Here is a 27330-nt window from a genome sequence, read left to right as displayed (position 1 = left end):
CTTTAATATGTGCAAATCTGATGTTGACAAGAGCGGACCTCGTGCTCCCCCTGACATCTTTGGCCCAGGACCTTAGACTGGGAGCCAGTATTACACATTAAACAGTGATTATGTGTAGGCAGTCACTTCAGGATGTAGACTCAAGTAGCCACCCAGGCAATGTCGCAGCATGTTAAAGCATGACAATGCTTTTTTTGAATCCATAACGGTTACAGTTTGAACTGACTGTTCATCATTGGTGGTCTGACTGACAGCAAACTGCTAAAATAACTTCACAGGAAGATGTTTATCACAGGAAGTGTTTATTTTAAAACTCTGCGTGTCCATGACTCGGCCTCAGTCCACACAAGAGACCGCTTCCTGCAGAGAAAGTAAGAAATGTCAGACAGTCTGTACCACAACAACAGTGGGATAATCTGGGAACCTGTTTGTCAAGTGTTCTTGGAGAGCCACCTCCGTTTTCTCCGCGTCTGATGAAGCCGTTTGTGTGGTCGGGGTGGACTCCGACTTGCTCTCCAGATCAGTCATCCTCGTTTCCTTCGCCGCAGCCGGGTTAGCTCTCCTGCACTCACAGAAATGACATCTTAAGCAACGTCTTTAAATTCAGGTCACTGTTGCACAATGTGGAAATATATTTAACCGCGTCTGCACATTGTCAATGTTGCAGATATAAGATAATATGTTTTGATAGTTTCTTATTTTAGAGTTTGGTGCCATGTAAAAATCTCTGACCGTTTATGAGCAGCAAAGCTCTCAAGATGCCGAGCCAGTCGCTTCAACACTTCCTGTTCTCAACCATCAGTCACAGTTCGTACAGAAAGTCTGTCCTCAGATGAAAGATTCAAACTTTGCTAATCGTCATCGCTGCATGGCCTAAAAGTGTCTTTTAAAAATGCTGCATCATCTGCTGGATTTTCGGTGACCCTCTTGAGACATTAATGGTTTTATCACAGTGTGTGCATGAACGCATGTAAAGAGTCATCGGTGTTCTCTCAAGATATCGTTTATCATAAAGTTTTAAATCAACAAACTTCATCTGCCTTCAGTCTTTTAAATTAGAAATCAACAAACCTTGCGTTTGCGCTCCTCTTCCTAACAACCACTGCGATCACAACAATGACCACCACGGCTGCAAGGAGCCCTGCGGCGCCGTACACCATGGGACCCTGCATGGTCTTCAGGAGGTGGTCTTGACAGGAGTCACCGCTGTAGCCAAACGAACACACACACGCAGCCTTTCCTCCGTCCTCCACACAGTCTCCGTTGCCCCCACAACGTCTCTGGCTGCACTGCTGGGCGCCCAGCTTCCTGAGCTGGCCGCTCACATTCAGGGTGGCGTTCAAGCCCAGATCTTCAGAGAGGCGAGGCGGAAGCAAGGGAGGAGAGGAGGAGCCGTGCAGCCGAGTGGTAACCAGGACTTTAGCTCCTGGTCTCGGCTTCAAGGTGACACCTGACAAAACATCATTTCAGGGATCTTTAGATCAACTGATTTCTTTTTCTTGTTGCATTAAAAGAAATAAAGAAGGAGGGTTACAGTTCTCATCCGAGTGGTCACTGCAGTCAACATGTCCGTTGCAGAACTTCTCAGCAGGCTTGCATGAGAGTTGATCCAGACAGGATCTGGTGCCAGCTGGGCAGCGCTGATCTGGGATGCAATGGGTGTCATTCACAAGGACGTGGTCATGAGCACACCTGCATGTTCGACTCCTCGGGGTGGCCAGACATAAGTGATGACAGTGGCCGTTGTTTTCTGTGCACTGGTTTGTGCCTGTGAGGAAAGACGGACTGTCAGCCATTTTAGAAGTTTGGTATTTCCGAGGGTCCTTCATAACCTCTTTGGGTTTGTGGTTCTTTTACATACCAGTCTGACTCGACTCACTGAACGCCTTAAACCCGACCACTTCTGTGCCGACCTCAAACCACAGTTTGTTTTGCTGCTTCTCATCCTGGTACCAGAGCCTCATCTTTTCTGCAAGAACCGGGGGGGGGGGGGCAAGCAAAAGATAGTTTCTGAAAACCATAATGCATCCAGCACAAGAACTACAGTGTTCATTCATTGTCAAGTAGTGGACTGATACAGCATCGTGTTCCAGTTTATCAAGTGCATACGCCAACGAGCCATTACCACTCTCAGTCATCCAGAGCAACATCTCCCCACTCAGGGCCACCGCAGCCAGGCCTTCAGTCTTGAACTCTTTGTAACCAGATCCATCAAGTTGAACAGAGCAGATCGTTGCTGAACCTGAGAGAGAGAACTGTGCAGTTACCTTTTTATCTACACAACAAAGTACAGCTTTATTCCACGGAGAGTTGGACTTTCAAAGCGTGACACACACCCCACACAACAACTGACATTTTCTTTGTATTAAGACAATACTTGCCTGTGTCAGCCCAATAAATGCGATCCCCGTTACTGGAGAATGCCAGAGATGAGGCCTGGACGGCCTCCTTCCTCACAACACGCTCAGCACCGTCCATGTTGGCACACTCCACAGAACCTTTACCCTGCAGACCCACGTTGACGAAACAAAGTCTCCCACTGGGAGGATGCAGGGTGATTGCTTGGACTCTAATAATTCCTTCTGCTATCAGAACAGCAGTGTGTCCGGCCGAGGTCGAGGTGACCTGCAGGCGCGCCTGTTTGTTGCTGCTCCAGTAGACGTTCAGTGTAACCCAGTCAAGAGCCATTGCAGTGATTGTGTCAGCCATGAGTTTCAGAAGCTGACCCTTCGGGGACAAGTCGGATTCTTTCAGCTTGAAGGAGCTCAGTGAACTTGTGCTGTCGTCTGTCAAGAACAAGGTGTGGTCCCGAAGGCTGTAATCCAAGATGGCTGCCTCATTAACACTGGGAACCTGCAGGGCAACGTGTTCAGGCCAGCCTTTCAGCTCGGCTGCTGTGTGTCGAGACTGCAAGTAGATCTACAGAGATCAAAAAAAAAATGTGTTAACTCAAAAACTAAAACATACAGAGGTCGAAGATGAATTTTAAATCGTCGTAAGTCATTTTATCATCACACAGAGCCAGTTCAGATAACATGACGTTCCAACATGTAACATGGCGTTACAGAAGCGAGACTGTTTTTTGGGGCGGCACTGTGCGCATGCATGTCTGACTGTATGTGGAGCTCCCGCTGTGTCGCACTTCAGTGTTAAAACTCTGAAATAAATCAATATGAATTGAATCAGTATGAATACACAAAGACGTACCAAAGAAGCATTCTGAAATGAGCTGTTATTTGGTGGCATTAGTGGAATATTTAAGGTCTTTTTTGCTTTGAGATTTCAGGTTGATGATGGAGTCTGCAGTCTACAAGATGTCCCAACAGATGAGCTAAAACAGCATAAAGAGACGCTCCATAGTCTGTAACTGACAATGACTTACACCGCTTTCATAGTCAACCTTCGCTATCCAAATAACCCCGACACAAACCCGTGATAACAGGAAAATAACACTGAGCGAGGCCAATTTGTCGTCATCTCCTGACCCGATGTGTTGCTGATGCATTTTTCTTGTTCAATAAGTCGTCTGCCTTCATAGAGGTTGGCTTGTAGCACATGCGAGTGTTTGCAAATGCTGGATCAGCAATTTCTCTGCATGAAAGCATTTTCTGAAAGAACATGTGATGGAGTCTCCCAACTCAGGCTCAATTTACTAAGATGGCACGAACAGGTGATGCAAGTTCTGTCTCAGCCTTTTTTTTTTAATCATACTGCATCACTCAAACAGTCGATTGGGTCATAACAGTGCATTCAACGTTTTCATGTGGATGAAGATGTTGGCATGTGATGAAAGGACTGTTTTCTGAACAAAGGAAGAAAACGTTGCTTTTAAAAAGACCTGCCTACATGTGAACAACGCCACAGTAGGTTTTAAAGGTTTTTGTTCTATAAAGCAGATTTATCAAGATAGCAGTTTCCCCTAGTTTGCAGTCATTCATTCAAAGCTGGAAAGAACTTTTACTATGGACAGTAACAAAACCTGGGTGACAGTGGAGGGCGACAGGATCAGCAGGAATGAGGAGTCGGCTAGCTTGGCACACTTCAGACCATCCTTAGCCAGTGAGAGACCAGACGGACACTTGCACACAGCCTTAGGTCCCGGTGCCAGCACACACATGTGGGAACACCGCATCTTCTCACAGGGACTGTCGATGCCCATCTGCAGCAAGGGATGGACAATCTACAATCCAAGTAGAGACGAGACACTGTTTAGGCCGAGGCTTTTTTTAAATGCACCAATCGGGATGTTTCAGTCCTGCAGGATTTCTTTCCATTTCCAAACATCATTAATTCTGAACTCTCTACTCACCTTCACACCAAACGGTTGTCTCTGACGTTTCAGGAGAACTTGATGGTTCTTTCCAGAGATTTTGTGAGCAGTCCGCACGACCCGCTTCTTGGCATCAGTCCAGTAGAGCAAGTTGTTAAAAACCGCCAAGGAGAATGGGTTGCTGGTCTCTGTCATCTGCAGAATCTGAGACATTTACAGCACGAATCAGTGAGATGTTGAAGCTCTCATCCTCTGTGATCAGACATGAAGGAAACACGCAGCAGCCAGTATGTCCTCCTCCTAACTTTAGATTCTGCTCCTGAATGCTCTGGATTTGATTGGACCAGAGAAGGTAGGCGGGGCTTTGAAGGCCGTTTTGGACGCCCCTGGGTTTACCAGATATGAGAGCAGTTATCAGGTCAACAGGTGTTGCAGCGATGGAAGCGGGCAGTGGAACTGCTTCAGATAGAAGTGATTGTACCCGAGCTAAAAAGCCTCTGCATGTTTCTAATAAGCTCCAGCAGCAGAAAGCTGCTCAAACTAGGATCAATGTTGGAGATGAAACATGGAGAGAGGTTAGAACGCAGAAAACTTTACAGACCCATGCAGAGCTGGCTAAACACTGAAGCTACAGTGTCCACCACATGCAGAGCTGGCTAAACACTGAAGCTACAGTGTCCACCACATGTAGAGCTGGCTAAACACTGAAGCTACAGTGTCCACCACATGCAGAGCTGGCTAAACACTGAAGCTACAGTGTCCACCACATGCAGAGCTGGCTAAACACTGAAGCTACAGTGTCCACCACATGGTGACCTGTGTGAGCAGCCGCTCTAGAGAGGAGGGGGCGGGGCCAAAAAGCTATCTGTGATGATTAGAATCTGGACTGCAGTACCCATTTTAAATTTATCCCCATAGTTTAAACTTTAAATTAATCCTACCCGAATATCGTCTCCATCCAGGGTTGCTGATCCAATAGACCTCAGCCGCTCATCTGTCCAGTAGACTCTGTCAGAGATTGTGTCCACAGCAACTCCACCCGGCCAGCCCAGACTAGAGTTTACCAATGCCCTCCTCTCGGACCCGTCCATCCCTGCACGCTCTATCTTCACCACGTTACCAATCTCCGTCCAGAACATCAGCCTGGAAGGAAAATACAGATCCGAGTACTAGTCTTAAGGTTTTGAGAAACTTTGTGCCGATTGTTTGGGGATTTATTCTGACCCTTTTTGTGGCAGTAGAGCGAGGGATCGAGGCTGATCCATGTCTTCGTCCAGGATGATGCTGTGCTCCAGGGTCCTCACGGTGGATTTGGACAGTCTGACAGCAACAATCTGACTGTTCACACCATCGATCCAGTACAGGTTTCTCCCGAGCCAGTCTACAGCTACAGAGTCAGCCCGTACACCTTTTCAAAGAAACTGAATCTGGTGTCTCGATCCTCATGCATGATAATGAATTTATACCGTTACATAGAAGATGAATGGCATGTGCCTACAATACAACAACGTTTGTTGCACAAACCTTTAATCAGAGTCCCTGTAGTCTTCTGGTCCAGTGAGGACCATCTGATGGTCTCAGAGTCCAGTCCAGCCCAGTAGACCCTCTGTTCCCTCCAGTCGTAGTCCAGGGAGAGAATGGCTCGCTTGGCGGAGGACATCAACAAGTCAAGGCTGCCACTGCGCAGGCTGAGTAAGTAAAGGTCCGTGTGGACCGACGCTAGGAGGAACGGTTCACCTGAGGAGGGGAAAAAAGATGTCTGTCATGATTGACTGGTTGTTGTCCCCTTCAGTGTTGATGTTAAGAATGGTCCAGTGAAGTTCTACATCAAGTAAGATGCCGTCTACACAGAAGTACGTTACCCGTGATCTTGCAGTTCCGTCCACCTGCCTCCATAATGTATCCCTGCTGACATTTGCATTGATACGAGCCGGGAGTGTTGATGCACAGTTGACTGCACACACCGGGGCTCCGGCCTTCACACTCATCGATATCAGCACAGGTCTGCCCGTCCTCCATGAGGCCGAATCCTTCAGCACAGCGACAACTCTTCACGGCGAGAACAGAGCGTCAAGACAACGGTGATGCAACATTTACAAAAACAAATGTACGACCAGAATCATATTTGAAAATAGCCAGATTATAATGCCACATCCAGCTTTTTCCTTTAAGTTCGAGTCATTCTAGATTTTCAGTTGTCATATTTGGAGGGTGATAGTACGAATTTCTGTGAATACGTTCAGTTTGGTTACATCTTGTAGAGAAGATTTTGCCGTTAGCAGACTACGATTTATTCTGAGAAGATATGACCACATTTGAAGAGAAACACATATATGAGGTATCATAAAAGTATAATGTATGGCCTCAGTTGACAGTACAATGATGAAGTGTTCCTCAAATATAGGTGTGACATTTAAAGAGTAAAGGTGATGTGATTCTTCATACCATGTATAAAAATATCTAAAGTGGGAAGGAATTTGTGACATCTGTTGTACTGTATATAATGGCTCCACACTGATCATTAAATTGTCTATCTTTCAGCCTGCACAGAGTCTCTGTGTTGTCTGTTAGATCAGAACCACGGCCGTGATATGCTGCGTTAATATTATCCAGTCTGTTGATAGATTGAGCTTTAGGGACATTTATATTATTCAACCCATCAGAGGGTCTTTACCGGTCCTTGTGGCGTGCTGTAGCAGCTCCGGGCGCACCGGTTCATGTCCGTTTCTGCACAGGTTACATGGCAGCTTCCTCCTTCGTCCGAACCGTCTGCACAGTTGGTGATGCTATTGCACACCAGAGCTGGATCCAGGCACTCCTGGCTGCCACACTGGAACTGGTGCGGGAGGCAAGTCCCAACCCCACCTGGGTATCCAAACAGAACACAACTTTAATATTAGTCCGAGTCATCCACAGGTGCGTCTCACTTCCCTTATTTGCACCGAGTGTCCTCCGAGTTGTCTCCTCCACTTGCGTCTTAGTCCCGCCCACCAGAGATGCACGGAGGAAACGAAGCCGAGGAGAGAGGACCGAGGAAATCAGCTTTAAGACACATGAGACGTCGTTTCCTCGACAGCGTCACATGACGCAACATCAGCTGATCACGTTCAGCTGTCAATCAGCCGAACAGCTGTTTATGTCCACATACACAAACACTATTATTTCTCATCAAACACACACTGTATTATTTCTCATCAAACACACACTGTATTATTTCTCATCAAAAACAGTGTTTTGTCTCTTCACCTGAAGAACAACCTGCAATCTGTTTCAAACAAACATTGTTTTAATTTGATTTTATATTGAATTGTCCATTTATTATTAAACTGTTTGGACTGAACCTCGCCTGTATTTAGACAACGAACTCTGTATTTTCTAAACACAGATATTTATGTGTCAGGATACTGAAAATGATTGATTAGAATCTAAATGATGAAACTTTGTGAAGATAAATAAGTGAGAATATAAAACGGACTCCCTCTTCATCAAACTGTCATCCTCATCATCATCAGACATTCAAACAGTCTGAGGGATGATGAACAGAACATGAAGGATGTATTGATTTGATAGAAGTTATAGAAGTGTAATCTTCATGTCAGACTCTTTTTAATCCCAGCTCATCACAGAGCGACTCTTTACAAACTCACTGATGTTCATCATCTGTTTAAATGTCCCACGCTCCGTTTAGCCTCTTTTTAATGTCCGTCTTTTCTCCCCTATTAAACTCTGTTTCACTGAAGTCTGATCTGCTGCAGCGTCCAATCAGTGAGTGATAAACGAGAAGGGGGCGTGTCTGTCAGTGAAAAGACTTCCGGGAAGTCGGCTCCGCCTCCTCGCTCCTCTGTTCACTATAAGAGCTTTGGGACGATACTCAACATGGCTGGTCTGGAACTACTTCCAGATTGGCCGAGGAGATTGCAAATAAGGGAAGTGAATTGAAGCTTGATCCCTCAGGCTTAAATGTCTCATGAGGTGCACCAGTTAGTTTGGAACTTTCCGAGGAGGAAATGTGGAACGTCTTCATCCGAGTCCAGCTGCCTTTGGATCAAGCTTCAATAAACTGATACAGACTTCTACAGGAGTTGAGTCACAAGGCAAAGCAATGCCCGATAGCTCAAACATGTTTATTGATCTAAAGTAGCTGCTGCTTTGCATTTTAACACAGGAATAGAGTCGGGATCAGATGCATAATGTGTTTGATTGTAGCAGTAAACCAACCATGATGATTAAACTGTTTACATCAAGCACTTACACCTGCGACAGATCAGAGCACCCGAGTTATTAATGTCCGTCAGGACCTACAGACAATTTAGACCAAAATATTAAAAAGTTCATCTGGAGAAAATCACCAACCCTGACTTTCATTCTGCGTCATTAATTTGTTGAACTACTCACAGTCAGCCTCATCACTGCCATCGTCACAGTCCTTCATGCCGTCACACCTCCAGGCTGTGGGGACACACTTTGTCTTGCATGACCACTGGAACTCTCTGCAGCTCAGTGGGACCACAGGACAATCCTCAAGAGAAGGACAAGGATCATTTTACCATCATCTTCACTGATACTTCACTACATTAAATTGTAAGTTTGAAATGTAAGCAATAAAGGCCAGGTGAGGCATGTATGACATCTAAAGTATTTAGTATCGAAAAGCACTATATAAATGTAAAGCATTATTATTTAACAAATTCATTCAAATAAAATGGATCCTGAACTGAAGACCCTTTAAAAACTGAGTGCTCCTCGAGCCTTCAAAAGGTAATTACAAGAAACTTCTAAAATGAGCCTAGTCCCAGATTCACAGCTGAAGATCCACATACAATAAAAGCAGGTGTGTTTTCTGCTCATTAAAGATTCATTCTTCATACTCAAACTAAAGCGTTCAGTGCGTCTACACAAACATGCGTCTGCCTTAAGATCCACCTTCTCATCTGAGCCGTCTTTGCAGTCCAGATCGCCGTCACAAATCCAATCCTGCACCAGACACTCTGTGCTCTGGGGACAGTAGAGATTGGTGCTGCAGCTCGGTGGGTTCTTGCAGCTCTCCTCATCCGAACGGTCCCAGCAGTCTGGATGACCATCGCAGCGCATTTTGGCTGACACACACTGACCGCTGGTACACTTGTACTCTGTGGCACTGCAGCCCTCATCAGCTGAGGTGGTAGAGACGGGAGGGAGGACAAAGATCATCAAGGTGTTCTTAAAAACAGCAAGTAAGACATGCATTTCCGAGTTCAGCAACACGTACGACAGTTGGCCTCGTCACTGGCGTCCCAACAGTCCCTCTCTCCGTCGCAGAGGAAGCTGTCAGGAATGCAGCGAGTCTTGTTGTCACACTGGAAAGCGCAGCCGTCCATCAGCTTCGCACAGCCCAGCTCATCAGAGCGGTCCTGACACTGAGGCACGCCGTCACACACCTGGCTCTTCTCAATGCATTTCTTCCCATGGGCACACGGGAACTGGTCTGCGCACACACAGTAAAACTGGGGTTATTATTAAGCTTGTTCCCAGCTGTGGGGGGGTTTCCACGGCTCTGCACGAATAATCATTGGACATCAAAATCATCCAACTTAATTATAAAACACAGCTGATCTAAAGACCTTTACAGCACACACAAAAACAAAAAGGAGGAAACTCGAGAATAAAAGATCAGGAGTGATGAAAGGAGATCAGGTAAAGGGGTGAATCTGTGGAAGGGGGGAGAATCAGGTGAAGGAATAAAGTGGAGAGATTCCAATTAAATAGGGTGGAAAAAACCTGAGGGGCAGAATATGAAAGAAAGGCCAGAGAAACTTTTTTGAGAAGTGGAAGTGAAAGTAAGAAAAGACCCTCCCCACCCCCCCGATACACTTAACAGCTCCGTACTGCAGCCTTCTTTAACATCCCGAGAGAACTATACTTTTGAATTGCACCTGAAGGAAAGTTCAAATTGTGTGAATCTTGACCTTCCAGAGGGCAGAAATGTCATCGTTCCCCACAACGTGCTAACCTTTAGATTACCTGTTTGACATGCAGATGAGCAGTCTGCCTCATCGGAGCCATCCTCACAGTCGGGTTCTCCGTCGCACACGTGGTTGTAAATAACACACTGTAAATTGTTCTTGCAGGGTTTCGAGCCTAAAGAACACTTGATTGGGGCCGACACGCCAACAACTGTAGCAGGCACTGAAGTTGCTGTGTAGCCCTTCACTTCTTTCTTCTGGTCCTCTGATGGCGAGAGCAAACAGCACATTAAGATTCGAGACTGAAATGCTCCAGTCAGAGCTGCTCACATCATCATCAACCCACCACAGTTCTCCTCATCGGTGCCATCTGAACAATCCCTCTCTCCATCACAGAGGAAGTTCTCAGGCAAGCAGCGACTGTTGTCGTCACAGTGGAACACACAGCCCTCAGTTTCCTTCTTACAGTGCAGTTCATCAGAGCGGTCCTGACACTGAGGCGTGCCGTCACACACCTGCTGCTCATCTATACACTTCTTCCCATGGGCACACTGGAACTGGTCTGTAAATACAGAGGCAGACATTTCACTTCTAGTCTGTTTGGAGAATATCAAAGAGCTTAAGTGAAATATCAAAACTGATTCAATGAGATGATATGCACTCAGGTTTTAATCATCAGGCACACCTGGCCCTTCATTTCAAACAGCACCCCCTGTGGTCTAAATGAATCCTCTGTGTTTCTGAGCTTTGGTCCAAATATAACATGACTCAAGCAGCAGAGGAGGTTTGTGACTCTGTAGAAACCAGCTCTCTCAGAACGCTCGATGTGTGCGTCTCTTTAAATGGAATTAAGATATACTTCGGAAAAGTAGCATCAGAAGAGCAGCCATCAAATGATTGAAAAAAAATAAGCTTTCAAAGCCACAAAAAGAGATGACATACTGTAAGTCTGTGTGGATTCTCAGTTTCTTGCAGTATCTGTTCAGAGTTCGGATACTCATGACAACGTGTTGTTTATACACAAACTACGTGCTTTTTAATGATCAAAATGTGAAGAAAAGAAAATGATCTCTTTCCAGTAATGCATATTAAAATAGCCTATGATGCAAACATTCCCCATGTGTCTGGATCGGTTCAAGCACGAAAAGTAACGTCACACATTATCTGAGAATACTTTTCAGTACCGTCATTGCATCTCGAGGCGCAGTCCTCTTCATCGGAGCCATCCGTGCAATCAGTCTCCCCATCACACACATGTTGGAAGAGGATACAAGCGGAGCCATCCTTGCAAAGTTTGGAGCCCAGCCCACACTTCAGGGGACTACTTCCAGCTAAAACATAACTCAGACATGTTACTTCTCGTTGGAATGCACGCATTCGGGATCATTATTCAACATACTGACCTTGCAATGACACCGCTGCCTGAAGTAAAACTGCACAAAGAAGCAGAAGTCCATCCATCGCCACAGATGAAAATCAAACGGACCAAACAGTGCACAGTGGCAGTGTAGCATTTATAAAGGTACCAGGTGATGACAATGCAACCTAATTGAACACCTGAGGAGAGGGAGGAGCCACTGCTTCCAGCCCACAGCTTCTAAAATAATTATTCAGAGCAGGCTACTTTTTCTTGTGTGTTTTCTGCTCTTACACTCAGAGGCCCAGACTTCTTTAAATTTAATTAATTATAAAGACTTAGTGTGCTGCGTAAACTCTGATAATTCATCACTTGTCTATGTATGTGGTAGGACATTCATGTTGTCATGGAAACAGTTAAGGATGAATGTTTTTTTACAATCCTGCAGCCATGTTTGTGTTTTGAGCTTTAGTTATTTTTATACAAAACAGACAGTCAAACTGTTTAACCATGAAAAATCAACACAGACGGCTCAGTGGAAAAGGTGTCTCTCATCTGGAAGGTCACGGGTTCGATTCCCTGCATCTGTGTGTCTAATGTCAAAGATTAAAGAAGACGCTTCACCTGAAGTATACAGTTGGGCTTCTCCAAAATTAAAGCACAACAGTTTCATGTCTCTGTCTGAACTCTGTGGCTGTTCACATTTATGGATGAGATTAAAAGATATTTTCTGATTTTGGAAGGGATCAAATATCAATGAGGTAGGCTATATCATCCGACTGTAAATATTAATAGACAAAGCCGGAGTGAAGTCACCCGTCTGTTCCTGCAGGGGGCGCTGTAGTCCCATCGATGCTGGAAATGTCTCAGCTTAACTTTCGGTCAACCTAACAGGCTGAGATCTGGAGCTGAGGCGGGTTTTACACCTGACTGTTACGTCGCGCCAGTAACTTTGGATGACTTATAAAGTTTATATAATCAAAAGGAAGCCCCCCCCCCCCCCCCCCCCTACAGTGTCAGTACAATTATAAAGGGCAATAAATAATCAGACCTACTTTGTTTTACATACCAGACTGTAATTGTGTGTGTGAAAACGTCTTTCATGTGGTGTGTATGTCACTTTTGGTGTTTCCACTGCCAGCCTCTATTCTTGCACTGTAGATTTGATGAACTACAACTACTACTTCAGATAACGCAAATAAAATAAAAAATACATAAGGGCATAACGATTAACTCAACTCACGATAACATGCATGATGCCGGGTTGACGATATGATTGACAAAATGAAAGTGAAGACAGATGATGAGTGAAACAGATTCCTTTAGGAGCTGTTCACCTGCTGGTTAGTCTGGTTTGGTCTTTTAATGTTTATTTCTCTTAACAAGAGGAGGTGATTGGAGCGTTTCATTGTGCTCTATATTAAATGCTGCATCATGTTGGTTGTGTTGTTTGTGTAGTTCTTGTCTTCTTGTGATATTTGCAAACAGTTTTTGTCTCGTGTTTTCTTCTCACCTCTTTCATTTTCTGTCTTAAAGTCAAAATGTTTCCACACCTCTGGTTTCAAAGACGCTGGAGCGTCCTCCAACTAAATCTCCCTCTACAGCTGCTGATGCTCACATGTTACTGAGATTCATTTTCAAAATACAGAAGTGAACCGTGACACCTTTAGATCTATTAATCACGATTTTAAGATTTTTCTTTACATCCCTAAAAATACTCAAAAAGACACCGGGGGTGACTCGTGCTCCACAGGGATACACGTGAAGTACTCACAACTAAAATGTGTGACTCATACAGACTTCATATCGCGTGTTCAGGAAATAAGTAAATCATGATTTTCTGTTTTTGAACATTGATCTTGGTGGATGAGATGTAACAGGTTGATTGTGTATAATGGATTTGATCTTAAAAGGCCAAACAAAAATGTTCATATCCCAACATGTTGGCCAATAAGATAAATCCTGATTCCTCAGATAACTCCCCGAGCGCCTCAATCGCTCTCCTCCAATGATGTTTCGAAGGAGGCGGGACTTACGCGCCTTTACGTAACCAGCACGTTCGTGTTGTTGTTCCGGTCTACCGAACCTGACCAACTAGCCCTGGTAGCTCTGCTAGCAACTTGAGTTCAGCCTTGTCAAAAAAAAATAGCTGCGGTCCACAAACTGTGCATAAAACAAGGAGCTAAGAGGACTGTCCTTCCCTAAGAGAGCCGAGCCCTGGTCCTCGCAGCTGGGGTAACTATTAAAATGTGTTTTTATCTGTTTTACGGACTTTGCGACTTGTTGTTTTGTGTGGGTCCGTTAGCTCACATGCTAATTCATTTTGGTGCCGTGTCTTCATTTCAGTAAAAGTCTCAAACATTATGCCGATAACCCGGAGCAGGAAGACGTGAATGTTTAGGGAGTGTCCGTGGATGAGAGTAAAAACAAACAAGGTGACAGAGAGGCAGTGAAGCAGCTACGTTACTGAAGCGTCCGAGCTTTTTCACAACAAAAGGATTTCTGATAACAAGCAGCTAGCTCAGAGATGCTAACGTTAGCTCCCTGACCCCCCCTCCCGTGTTTATGTTTCTGCCCCCTGTCTGTGTTGAATAATGTGTGTCCCTGATTTCAACACATTGTTGGTAAAGATTAGACTTGTAAACTTATTGTTTTGATGTAAGTCGAGCAGGCCGCTAGCAGGCCAGTATGTGTTTGTGTTCGTGTATCATTTGTGTTTATTTCAGTGTGTGTAGCATTTGTGTGTGTGTGTTCGTGCATCGTGTGTGTGTGTGTGTCATTTTCGTATGTGTTTGTTATGTGTTTGTTCGTGTATCATTTGTGTGTGTGTGTCATTGTTTGTGTGTTTGTGCATCACCTTTGTGTCATTTTTGTATGTGTGTGTTTTCGTTCAGTGTTAGCACTCAAGGGGCCTGTCGGGAAGTAAATCCTTGAACTTGTCTATAATGATGAAAGTTCGGGACCGTGCTGCTCTAATGTGGAGTAGTGAGGTGGAGTAGTGAGGTGTATCGTGTGGAGTAGTGAGGTGGAGTAGTGAGGTGTATCAGGTGGAGTAGTGAGGTGGAGTAGTGAGGTGTATCGTGTGGAGTAGTGAGGTGGAGTATTGAGGTGTATCATGTGGAGTAGTGAGGTGGAGTAGTGAGGTGTATCAGGTGGAGTAGTGAGGTGGAGTAGTGAGGTGTATCAGGTGGAGTAGTGAGGTGGAGTAGTGAGGTGTATCGTGTGGAGTAGTGAGGTGGAGTATTGAGGTGTATCGTGTGGAGTAGTGAGGTGTATCATGTGGAGTAGTGAGGTGTATCATGTGGAGTAGTGAGGTGTATCGTGTGGAGTAGTGAGGTGGAGTAGTGAGGTGTATCATGTGGAGTAGTGAGGTGTATCGTGTGGAGTAGTGAGGTGGAGTAGTGAGGTGTATCATGTGGAGTAGTGAGGTGGAGTAGTGAGGTGTATCGTGTGGAGTAGTGAGGTGGAGTAGTGAGGTGTATCATGTGGAGTAGTGAGGTGTATCATGTGGAGTAGTGAGGTGGAGTAGTGAGGTGTATCGTGTGGAGTAGTGAGGTGTATCATGTGGAGTAGTGAGGTGGAGTAGTGAGGTGTATCATGTGGAGTAGTGAGGTGTATCATGTGGAGTAGTGAGGTGTATCATGTGGAGTAGTGAGGTGGAGTAGTGAGGTGTATCGTGTGGAGTAGTGAGGTGTATCATGTGGAGTAGTGAGGTGGAGTAGTGAGGTGTATCATGTGGAGTAGTGAGGTGGAGTAGTGAGGTGTATCGTGTGGAGTCGTGAGGTGGAGTAGTGAGGTGTATCATGTGGAGTAGTGAGGTGGAGTAGTGAGGTGTATCGTGTGGAGTCGTGAGGTGGAGTAGTGAGGTGTATCAGGTGGAGTAGTGAGGTGGAGTAGTGAGGTGTATCATGTGGAGTAGTGAGGTGTATCAGGTGGAGTAGTGAGGTGGAGTAGTGAGGTGTATCATGTGGAGTAGTGAGGTGGAGTAGTGAGGTGTATCGTGTGGAGTAGTGAGGTGGAGTAGTGAGGTGTATCATGTGGAGTAGTGAGGTGGAGTAGTGAGGTGTATCAGGTGGAGTAGTGAGGTGGAGTAGTGAGGTGTATCAGGTGGAGTAGTGAGGTGGAGTAGTGAGGTGTATCATGTGGAGTAGTGAGGTGGAGTAGTGAGGTGTATCAGGTGGAGTAGTGAGGTGGAGTAGTGAGGTGTATCATGTGGAGTAGTGAGGTGGAGTAGTGAGGTGTATCAGGTGGAGTAGTGAGGTGGAGTAGTGAGCTGTATCATGTGGAGTAGTGAGGTGTATCAGGTGGAGTAGTGAGGTGGAGTAGTGAGGTGTATCAGGTGGAGTAGTGAGGTGGAGTAGTGAGGTGTATCATGTGGAGTAGTGAGGTGGAGTAGTGAGGTGTATCAGGTGGAGTAGTGAGGTGGAGTAGTGAGGTGTATCAGGTGGAGTAGTGAGGTGGAGTAGTGAGGTGTATCAGGTGGAGTAGTGAGGTGTATCAGGTGGAGTAGTGAGGTGGAGTAGTGAGGTGTATCTGGTGGAGTAGTGAGGTGTATCAGGTGGAGTAGTGAGGTGTATCAGGTGGAGTAGTGAGGTGGAGTAGTGAGGTGTATCAGGTGGAGTAGTGAGGTGTATCAGGTGGAGTAGTGAGGTGGAGTAGTGAGGTGTATCAGGTGGAGTAGTGAGGTGGAGTAGTGAGGTGTATCAGGTGGAGTAGTGAGGTGTATCAGGTGGAGTAGTGAGGTGTATCTGGTGGAGTAGTGAGGTGTATCAGGTGGAGTAGTGAGGTGGAGTAGTGAGGTGTATCAGGTGGAGTAGTGAGGTGGAGTAGTGAGGTGTATCAGGTGGAGTAGTGAGGTGGAGTAGTGAGGTGTATCTGGTGGAGTAGTGAGGTGGAGTAGTGAGGTGTATCAGGTGGAGTAGTGAGGTGGAGTAGTGAGGTGTATCAGGTGGAGTAGTGAGGTGTATCAGGTGGAGTAGTGAGGTGTATCATGTGGAGTAGTGAGGTGTATCAGGTGGAGTAGTGAGGTGGAGTAGTGAGGTGTATCAGGTGGAGTAGTGAGGTGTATCATGTGGAGTAGTGAGGTGGAGTAGTGAGGTGTATCATGTGGAGTAGTGAGGTGGAGTAGTGAGGTGTATCTGGTGGAGTAGTGAGGTGGAGTAGTGAGGTGTATCATGTGGAGTAGTGAGGTGGAGTAGTGAGGTGTATCTGGTGGAGTAGTGAGGTGGAGTAGTGAGGTGTATCAGGTGGAGTAGTGAGGTGTATCAGGTGGAGTAGTGAGGTGTATCTGGTGGAGTAGTGAGGTGGAGTAGTGAGGTGTATCATGTGGAGTAGTGAGGTGGAGTAGTGAGGTGTATCAGGTGGAGTAGTGAGGTGTATCAGGTGGAGTAGTGAGGTGTATCAGGTGGAGTAGTGAGGTGTATCAGGTGGAGTAGTGAGGTTTACACTGTAGAGTTACTGTATTTTTTATATATATATATATTTATATTTATATTTAAAAAATAAGGATTTTCCTTCCTGCTCTGTCTCTGATTGGCTAGTACAAACTCCCAGTTTCCACCAACCAGTCCAGTTTGCTCTGGTACACATTTGTTGGCGTTTCCACGGTCACTGTCAATCCTACTTTTTTACTACCCTTCTGTTTTGGTGTAAAGCGCCTCAATCTGCCAGTTGGTCCTCGTTGAATCGTCTGTGGATGGTCGTTGCTCTAGTTGTGTGCGTCGGCCCCTATCAGCCTTTTTTGGCGTCCGTGAGAGGAATCTCTGGTTGGCTGTTTGGAGGTTTCATTTATCACCAGCTCTCGGCACAGGTTTGGGAACGCCCCATGAAGAGTTATTTCCTCTCGTACATGCTCATATACTTTCCAGTCAAGTGGCCATCTTGTCTTTATTTAATATGCAAGCAGATGCAGTGTTTGATAACTGCATCTGAGGGAGCAACACAGATCCAAGATAAAACAAAGAAAGATATCGTCTAATACATCGTTATCAGTTGCGATACAGACCTCTGCTGGACGTCCTCCGTTGTTGCCTTTGTTTACTGCGTCGCATTCTTCTTCATTGCCTTTATTGACAGTCTACACTGTGTAGCGCTGCAATGATTTCATGCTATTATGTAGCTGATGTGGCTATCACCATCCGTCTTACATAAGATTGGATATCTTTATTGTCATTGTACAGGTACAACGAAATACAGTTAGAGCAATCTGATGTCAAAGTTTAAAAAAATAATATAAAAAAAAATATATACAAACACTATAATCAAATGTTCAGTCTGTTTATAAAGGGCGTACTCACACGAGGCAATCTGTGCTCTAAGCATGCTTAAAGTGGAGTTCGTCTGATCAGCACGCTTGGTCTGCTGGCGTACAGTTCATACACGAGCTACAAACACGTGTGCGCAGCGTGGAAAGCCTCCAATATGGAGAGATGCTGGCGTGTTCTGTCTGACTAGCCTGCCAGTAAACTGAGCACGCTTTGTATTTCTGTGAAGACATGCATACTGTACTACGATGTTCTGTTCAAGAGGGAACCGTGCTCAGGCGCGGTTTGTCATGGAGCAGTGTGAGTGCGGGCCAGCGTGATTAATCGAGGAACGGGACAGCTGTAAAAATGCAAACAAGATCAGTGTTTACTGCAGCTGAATCGGACCGCTTGGTGGAAACAGGTTAACACGGGCCATTTATCCTCGTGGACCAATCCGCTTCTTCCTCTCAAACAAAAACCGGCGCTGAGAAGTGTGACTATTGGTTCCACTGTTTGATGTTTCAGTGATTGAATATCGAACATCCTGTGAATGTAAATATTACATGAACTGTTTGTAATAATTCCTCTTGTGTGTCGCTCTTTCCCAAGGTGCCCACTCCTTCGATTAAACGCTGCCAACACTGGCTTCCACCTGTGGAGGTTTGGTCACTCGAGGGGCCCCGTCACAGCAAGGGCCCAACCTGCAGCTCGAGGTCCCTTCTTTTCTGTGTGTGTTTGTGTGTGTGTGTGTTTGAGAGAGAGAGAGAGAGAGAGATTTTGTGTTGAGTCCTCTGGAGACCCCTCGGCTTGTCCACCCAAGATGTCCTCCATCTTGCCGTTCACCCCCCCTGTGGTGAAGAGGCTGCTGGGCTGGAAGAAGTCGACCAGCGGCCCCGGCGGAGCGGGCGGCGGGGAGCAGAATGGGCAAGAGGAAAAGTGGTGCGAGAAGGCTGTGAAGAGCTTAGTGAAGAAGCTGAAGAAGACGGGCCAGCTGGACGAGCTGGAGAAAGCCATCACCACACAGAACTGCAACACCAAGTGTGTCACCATCCCCAGGTACGCCGGCCCGACGCCGCACGCCTGTGCAAAGCTAGGGCAAGCAGAAAGCTGCAGCTGTGTCAGAAAAGGTTCTGCAAAGTGTGCTCAGCGGTCACAGCAGGGTCGTATAGATTCACACGCTGATCTTAGTTTGAGTGACTCATTTTGAAAAGTCCGAGCGGTTTGGTCGCCATGTGATAGCCGAATCCCAACATGTCTTTTAAAGATGAGCCCATGTAGTGGAATCCCTGTTTGTTTACATCTCTCCTTTACAGAAGGGTGAGAAAACACTCTCTGTGTCTTTATCAGCCAGCCAGCCTTGATGGCCCAGACTCGCGTTCAGTGGGAACATCATGTGCCGCGCAGTACCACGCCACATGTTTGTACGTCTATCGATAGCAGGGTTGTTGTTATCGCATGAGAATTGCTCTGAGACACGCTGTTTTGTTTCTAGTGGCCGCCTCGATGTGAATGAAAAGTGGCTGAAGTAGTCGAGGATGGAGGGGGGGGAGTGTACTTGTGTTTTGATTGTATTTACAGACCTTTTCTTTCCTGCGTTCCACATATGTGGTCCGTTTCTTCCCTTGCCGCCAACTTTCCAGCCGTACAAATAGCCGATGAATATAAGAAATGCGAGCTGACGGCGTGTGGTCTCCTCCCCCTGTCATGGAGCAAACAAGTTAGGAAGTCATCGTATTAGCCAGCCCTCAGATGTTGTTAGGGCCAGGACGTGTTGTGTGTTTCGAGCACATTCAAAATGAAGAAATGTATTGTCCTGTTATTCAGAAGCAACCTCTCCCATGTGTCCTCATTCCAGGTTTTGAACGTCTCCGTCTCTTTTCTTGTGAATGTTTGAGAATTGTTTTTTTTTTTTTTTTCTCGGTCGCCTCCTCGTTCCATTTCCCCCCTCTGTTTGTGCCCATTGTGTGTCCTCACTGTTTGTCTGACCGTCTCCAGATACGTTCAGAGTTATTTTGGGTTGTTTGATACAAAGCCACATCGTCGAGGAATGCTCTTTGTCTCACTCATTCCGTGTGTTCGTTTTTTGTTTTACTGTCAAAAAGGCTTCTCTTATTTGAAATTCCCATCTTTCATCTGCAGCGCTGAAAATGGACCCGGGGTCTTCCTTTGCCTTACCATTCCAATAAAAGAGGCCTTTTAATGTTTACATTACCCATACTGATATTCTGAATGAGCCATGTCCCATGTTTATCATTTGTTTTTTGTTTTTGTTTTGTTGTTTTCTCTGTGCACAGCAATTGCTCTGAAATATGGGGACTGAGTACACCAAATACGATAGAACAGTGGGATACATCAGGCCTATACAGCTACCCTGACCAAACCAGGTGACTATCCTCAACTATTGTATGGTGTTGCATACAGCTTTGATGTGGGCGAATGTTTGAGGTGACAGACTGAGAACATCTTTGTTTCTCGTTCTCGTCACTGCTCAATCCTTCTCATCCCCCCCTTCCCCCCCCTCCCCATAACACTGGCCACATTACGTGTCAACCCACCTCCCCCCCATCTCACCACCATGTCCTGTCTGCTGTTCAATCAGATCATTGGATGGCCGCCTGCAGGTCTCCCACAGGAAGGGGCTCCCCCACGTTATCTACTGCCGCTTGTGGCGATGGCCGGACCTTCACAGCCACCACGAGCTGCGTGCCATCGAGGCCTGTGAGTATGCCTTCCACCTAAAGAAGGATGAGGTCTGCATCAACCCCTACCACTACCAGAGGGTGGAGACCCCAGGTGAGAGCACGTCTGCATGTGTGTAAGTCTGTGTAAGAGTAAGAGCGGGGGGGGTGGAGCTAGAGGGAGGGGGCGGCGTTCGCTACGAGAGGGTTTAAATGTGTTGGCTCCCAGGTAAGTGTCAGTCATGGCAGCCTCATCCACGCGTGTTTTTGGAAAGGTAGTTTTTGTTTGTGCGTATCGACCGTCCAGACGCAAACTGTGTTTTAGTTCCCTGAAAACGCTCCTTTAGTACAACTGAAGATCAGAAACTCTGTTGGAAGTGTTCATGTGTAAACGTGTTGCTAACGTCGCTAACTGGAGTTTTTACACGCTCACACATACAGACAGTAACTCTCCCGCTATGTGGGCGAGCAGAGACGCCTGATTGGACGATAGCGATCACCGCTGCTTCAAACACTCAAAAACAAACAAACGCTGTCGTCTGTGTTAGCGGCTTCAGACGAGACCTTCAGGTTGGTGCGACGTCTTTAAAACTGAAATGATCATTGAAGAGGAACGGGGAGAAAATGTTTGCACGTCACAGATGTTGTTGTTGACTTGGCGTGCCCATGAGCAAGTTTTAATGTGGGAGAAGAAGATCTGAGACTTCAACAAAGGAGGGAAACTTCAGGGGTTGTGCAGGGCCGTCGTCGTCGTCAATAAACCAGATCAAACACGTTAGCGTTTTTAGCTTTAGAGGTGCGTGTTGACCGATGTTTTTAACCTTTGGACGGCGTCAGGCGGTCTTTGTGCTAACGAGTGCATGCTGAAGCTTAAAGACATTTCACAAGCAGATCGTCCTGTCTCACTCTCAGCAAGAAGCAGGTCTTCACAGAGTTTCTCGCGTGCACGAGTTAAACGTTTATGTGACTTCCCTCTCCTAATGATCAGCTTCACGCTTCAGTTTCATTTGAAGTCTTAAGTTTTTATTGTCGTTGCAAAGATTGGAGTAATTAGGGATGTCTCCAGGGTGACTCGATAGCCTTATCAACCCCCCTTTTTTTTTATTTTTAATTTAATTTATTCAGCAGATTTATTTGTGAAGCAGGGGTCAGAAACTGGCCCTCCAGTCTTTAGAAACAGCGCTGTGACACGGCGCCGTATCAGTGATAAAACGTCTTTCTGTTGTTCTTTTTTTGCCTTTAAACAATCAAAAAAAATGACTGACGGCTTTATTAACGATGCACGTCTAACTCCATTCTCCCGACCCTGCAGTGCTGCCTCCTGTTCTCGTGCCAAGACACTCGGATATCCTGCCAGAGCTGCCCCCTCTGGATGACTACACTCATTCCATACCCGAGAACACAAACTTTCCTGCAGGAATCGAACCTCCAAATAACTATATACCAGGTGAATTCTCCCCTTCCCCAGGGTCAGACATTATTCACACTCCAGTATTCCAGGTTTGGCACGGTGAAGAATGACGTGATGTCTGTTTAGTCTTCATACTGATTCTTTACTTCACTCTCACAGAAACGCCTCCGCCGGGCTACATCAGTGAGGATGGGGAGGCCAGCGACCAACAGATGAATCAAAGTATGGACACAGGTACCCTAGACTAGCATCCTTCTTCCTTTCCTTGTGATTCTTCCTCCCCTCCGCTGCCAGAGGTCAACGTCAGATGTGTGTTTTCACGACAAATCCTCCATGAGCTGTCGTCTGATCAAGTCAAATCAACGTGAAGCTTTATCCCTCACCATCTAGTGGTCACATAAGTTATATTTGTCTCTATGATCTAAGGAGGCAACAGTACAGTCAGCCAGCCTCAATGCGTAACTCTTTTTAAAATTTAGTGTTTAGTTCGGTTTTCTCCCACTTAGTTTGGGAGTGTTTGTTTGGAGGGTTCATTCATTGTGAGCAGTTATAGGAAAATTTGACAGCAACAGTGAAAATATAAAAAAACATTCTTTTATGTGTAAGGAACACATTTTAAAATATGTTTGGTGTCATCACCGTGGACTTTAAGACAGAAACAGATTTAGTTATTTAATTGTGTACAGCCCGCTAACCGTTACAGCCCGCTAACGTGACAGCCCGCTAACGTGACAGCCCGCTAACGTGACAGCCTGCTAACGTTGTAGTGTGTTTCTGTACAGGTTTAGCTGAGCTCTGTTAGTGGTGACTTACTCAACGTTGAAACCCAAACATCCCCACCACACTGATTTGAAAGACGGCGGTGTTTCCTCGTACTGCGGCCTCTCTTCTCCGCTCACCATGTTGAAGTCGTGTGTAGCTTCCAGACTTCAGCGCATGGTGACTGGATAAGTTCATCTTGTTGTATGCAAAACCGTCAAAAAATTAAATGTCCAAATGCGTATTGAACTGTGCACGCTGCACCAAGCGATTCAATGTTTTATTGAGAATTGTTGATTTCCCACTTTGATCCTAGACGGACTTCTACTATTGGAATGATCAAAGGTTACTAAGAGTACTTCTTCTGAGGTTTTAGTTCAGGTGTTCGTGTCCAAAGCTTTTAGCATTTTAACGTCTTCCACGTTCACACTCTGAACACGTCGGGTCAGTCCCGACTCTGTTATCACTCAGATCACTTTAAATGCTTCATTGTGAAATATGTCTGGAGAGCAGCCATCAGCTTTACCCCACGTCTTTGACCTGATGCCCCTGGTCCTCCATGTGGTCTCCTGTGAGTCCGTACTTGAAGATAACCTGTGTTTTTGTTTTCGGGCAGGTTCTCCAGCAGAGCTTTCCCCCAGCACGCTGTCTCCTGTCAATCACAGCATGGGTAAGATGTCAATCCTCCCTCTCCAAAACAAAGCAGAACAAACAAGCATATTGTTAAGAACTCAGACCGCAGGTCAGAACTTTCACTGACTTGACTTCTACTTTAGACCTGCAGCCGGTGACTTATTCGGAGCCGGCCTTCTGGTGCTCTATAGCCTACTACGAGCTGAATCAGCGGGTTGGGGAGACGTTTCACGCCTCTCAGCCCTCGCTGACAGTGGACGGTTTCACGGATCCATCAAACTCCGAGCGGTTCTGCCTGGGTCTGCTGTCAAACGTCAACAGGAATGCCACTGTGGAGATGACCCGAAGGCACATAGGTATGGAACTGACCTGATGTGACCTCTGCCGTCGTTCACCTTGACCCGTCTTCTTTACGAGGAATCTGGTGCTACCTGTTCTTCTCTCTGTGTTTTCAGGAAGAGGAGTTCGACTCTACTACATCGGCGGGGAAGTATTTGCTGAGTGCCTGAGTGATAGCGCCATCTTTGTCCAGAGTCCGAACTGCAACCAGCGGTATGGTTGGCACCCAGCGACAGTGTGTAAAATTCCTCCAGGTGAGATGCAGCTTGTGTTGCAATCAGGGGAATAAAATGGAGGGTCAGGAAACTTCAGAGCACAGCAAACTGTCGAGCTGCTCTCACGACTCTGAGCTGAAGCTTTGTTCCTCTCCTGCGTGACGTTGAACCCTGAAAACGTCCTGTTTCCTTTGGGATGTTTCACATTAAAAGCTCTACAACTACAGATTGGCTGGGGACTTTTATTGTGAAGAACTTGGAACGTATCGTTTCGCAGTGATTCTCGACAACTGCTGTCTACAGCCGCTGCTTTAACCACGAGTCACCGACACGGTGAAGCTCATAAGATCAGCAAGCATAGGACCGCGATTCTGCAGCTCTGGAATAGAGGCCCCATGCATTCAGTGCTGATTAGTTTGCAGATGGAAATGTTTTAACCCTTTCACACCAAGTGTGTCGTCAACAACGCGTTAGCGTGAGCAGACCTTCGGATCGCCGTAATTATGTGAGTGTTTGTGCAATCCCAAACATCCCAAACTAAGGTAGCTGGTAAAGTGGAGAGTCTCAGTTCTCAGAAACCGTTGGACACACGTTGACACACTCTGTTTAAAAGGGTTAAAGAAATCAACAGCGAAACTCATTTTAACTGGCACCATAACTTCCTCTCTTTGTCTTTCAGGATGTAATCTAAAAATCTTCAACAACCAGGAATTTGCCGCCCTGCTGGCTCAGTCGGTCAACCAGGGCTTTGAAGCCGTCTACCAGCTCACCAGGATGTGCACCATCCGCATGAGCTTTGTCAAAGGCTGGGGGGCTGAGTACAGGTGAGATGTATTTCAGCACCTTACTCTCTATTCATGTTTGAACCGGCTGATCATTTCACGAGGCGGAATAATGCATCAACACCTTCAACCTTCAAAATAAAAGCACCACATGATCTCAAAATGTTTATAAGGGGAAGCTGAAATTCAAAGAGCAGAGAGTTAACGGATGCAGGGTGGACAGCGAGCGTGTGCGGTGTCACCAGTCACATGATGTAAAGACAGCAGATCCCTCATTAACATGTCTCTCTCTCTCGCTCTCTCTCTATCTCTCTTCCAGGCGGCAGACCGTCACTAGCACTCCTTGCTGGATCGAGCTTCATTTGAATGGACCCCTGCAGTGGCTGGACAAGGTTCTGACCCAGATGGGTTCCCCGTCTGCTCGCTGCTCCAGTATGTCCTAAATGGCTGAGGAACCTCCCCCCCCCCCCCCACCCCCCTCCAACCACCCCTGAAAAAATCGCAGCCCTATGACCTGTCGTTAAATTCTAAAGTTGTGATTTTTTCATGAAAAGAAAAACAAAACCATGAAAACCCCACAGAATGAATTTCTGTAATGTCCCTCATAGTATTTGTGGCCCAGTTCCACATCCCTGTTTTAACATTTCACACACACACACACACACACACACACACACACACACACACACACACACACACACACACACACACAAACAAAAGAACAAACACACACACACACACACACACACTTAAGTAAAGAATTTGGCACTTTTGATACCCATCTATGTCTTGCACCTTCTTAAATTGCTTTCCCCCGAATCCTTAATATTAGATCTATTTCTGGTACAAATAAAATGTATATTGGTTTTTAGTCCAGGAAGTCGGGGAAATACCAAAAATATCTGTGAATAGTTTCTCAGTATTGAAGATTGCTGGTTTGAGTAACACGAGCGACAGTGACTCTTGGCTCCCGCCTTCCCCGACCAAACGTCTGTGCGGGCGGGGAGACGCGGACCCGTCGTCTGCTGTCAGGGCGGCTCGGTGAGAGAAAAAAAACGATGGCCTTGGTGGCGTTTTTTTTTTTTTTCCCTAAACTGAATTAAAACGCCACAGAGTGTTTATGAAATTTGACTGAATTGACTTTTTGTTACCCTTGACGCGTGTCTTTATAAGACACGCCTCTTAACGGACAAATAGGAATGTTAGCTAAAAATAATGATTTAAAAAAAAAAAAAAAAAAAAGCCCCAAACAACGTCGAGCCTGAGTAGGAGCGTAGTTTATTTCTTTGTCATTTTACGGCACTCGTACGTGTCCTCGGTTTCGTTGGTTTACATCCCCGCTGAATAGTCTGCTGTGGAAGCTAATGACGTGTTGACGAGGCGCGCTGGGACCAGAAACGTCGGCTGTTATGGAAGCTCGTCTCTCTTTGTGACACGACACCGGGAGCCCCGCGGCTCTCCCAGGTGACCGTCTCACCACGAGAAACTGAAGGTATCAATGAATCCATTCTGTTTTTAGCCTATATCCCCGTTTTTTTGCTACTTTTTTGTATTCTCATGTATTTTTATATATAAATATACTTAAGATTTTCTGTCGTTCACTTTTTATTAAAGTAATATTTTCAAGACCACAGCTGTTTCTTAAGTGACAAGGAGGCTCATTCCTTTTGTTTGCCCCTACAGATTCTGTTGGTTGTATTTTTTTTTTTTTTTTCCTCCAAAGAAATGTGGTGCATTTAAAGTACACGTGACAACAGGTTTGCTCCCAAACTCAACGTCCCCTCTCTCCTGCGGTGGTTTAAAGGATTCCAGAGGCATGTAAAACTTTGTGATGGCCATTCGTTCATCTCTTCACTTGTTTCTGAAACACACACACACACACACACACACACACACACACACACACACACACGTGACCTCTTGTAGCCTTTTGGTGCTTCGTCAAGCGAGTTAAGGTCAAGCAGATACAATTGGATATTCAAATGTTACAGACACGTGGGAGACGGGATCATTTTCTTCCACGTGAAAGAAGAGCGAATGTGCGTGCACACGGGGACATTCTGTGTTAATGTGTGTATTGTATTTGTTCTGTCTATGAAATACAGTATGTACAACCAGACGTGATAGCTTAAACTCTGCCATTTTTGGTCATGACGTGGCTGTTGTGAGTTTAACATGTTTCCCCTCTCTCACTCCTTTTCTTCTCGATGTAAATGTGTTTACCTTCTGGCACTAGTGATTGTACTTTAAGTGCACCTAGTGACGTTTGGATCTTTGGGAACTGAACCACGTGTTAGGGTCCAGTGTTACATTGTTTTTCTCTTTGGCCTACAACATATGAATGTGAAAAAATACATGACACAAGCTGATGTGGACCAGACGTACATATACATAACAGTAGTACAGTATGTGTGTATTTAACAGTAATCTTTTTGCAAAGCAGTCAGTACAGTAGTTGTCGCAGTTGTTTTACCAGTAGAGGGCGGTATTGATAGAGCAGTTCTCTTTTTTTTCTTTTTTTTTTTTTTTCTTTTTTTTTCTGACCATAAGCTTCTCAGGCGTGTGGCATATTATGCAGACTTCATAAAACACTAATAAAGATTTTTATTCTCATGATTCAGTGTCCTGTGTTTTGTTTGTTAGGAATATGTGGAACTACAAACGTGCATGCACACAGAGACTGAACCAGGTTCTGTTGT

At 45.8% G+C, this 27330-nt stretch overlaps 2 protein-coding genes across 3 annotated transcripts; one reads left to right on the top strand and one right to left on the bottom strand.

The window, feature by feature from the left end:
- Window positions 1-285: 285 nt before the first annotated feature.
- On the bottom strand, window positions 286-11781 carry lrp13 (low-density lipoprotein receptor related-protein 13). The gene is made up of 21 exons (XM_079366167.1): window positions 11616-11781; window positions 11397-11543; window positions 10559-10774; window positions 10271-10477; window positions 9519-9734; window positions 9194-9423; window positions 8666-8789; window positions 6945-7135; window positions 6133-6319; window positions 5795-6007; window positions 5495-5678; window positions 5212-5413; window positions 4310-4474; window positions 3980-4180; window positions 2382-2919; window positions 2126-2242; window positions 1862-1969; window positions 1535-1768; window positions 1072-1450; window positions 454-562; window positions 286-360 (listed from the first exon to the last, which is right to left on the bottom strand). Exons 1-21 carry the CDS (start codon window positions 11671-11673, stop codon window positions 337-339), a joined length of 4050 nt encoding a protein of 1349 aa, XP_079222293.1. The 5' UTR covers window positions 11674-11781; the 3' UTR covers window positions 286-336.
- Window positions 11782-13617: 1836 nt separating this feature from the next.
- Window positions 13618-27247, top strand: LOC306825239 (mothers against decapentaplegic homolog 2). 2 transcript variants are annotated; one of them, XM_079345844.1, is made up of 11 exons: window positions 13618-13804; window positions 18424-18870; window positions 20109-20198; window positions 20414-20607; window positions 21805-21939; window positions 22063-22125; window positions 23279-23332; window positions 23439-23651; window positions 23751-23888; window positions 24529-24673; window positions 24951-27247. In XM_079345844.1, exons 2-11 carry the CDS (start codon window positions 18635-18637, stop codon window positions 25072-25074), a joined length of 1392 nt encoding a protein of 463 aa, XP_079201970.1. In that variant the 5' UTR covers window positions 13618-13804; window positions 18424-18634; the 3' UTR covers window positions 25075-27247. The 2 variants fall into 2 exon arrangements, with proteins under 2 accessions (XP_079201970.1, XP_079201969.1); XM_079345843.1 differs by having other exon boundaries at window positions 22063-22137.
- The last annotated feature ends 83 nt before the right edge of the window (window positions 27248-27330 follow it).

This window comes from Symphodus melops (genome assembly GCF_947650265.1).
Source record: "Symphodus melops genome assembly, chromosome: 1".
Lineage (NCBI taxonomy): Eukaryota > Metazoa > Chordata > Actinopteri > Labriformes > Labridae > Symphodus > Symphodus melops.
This window is presented reverse-complemented; position numbering and strand designations above follow the sequence as displayed.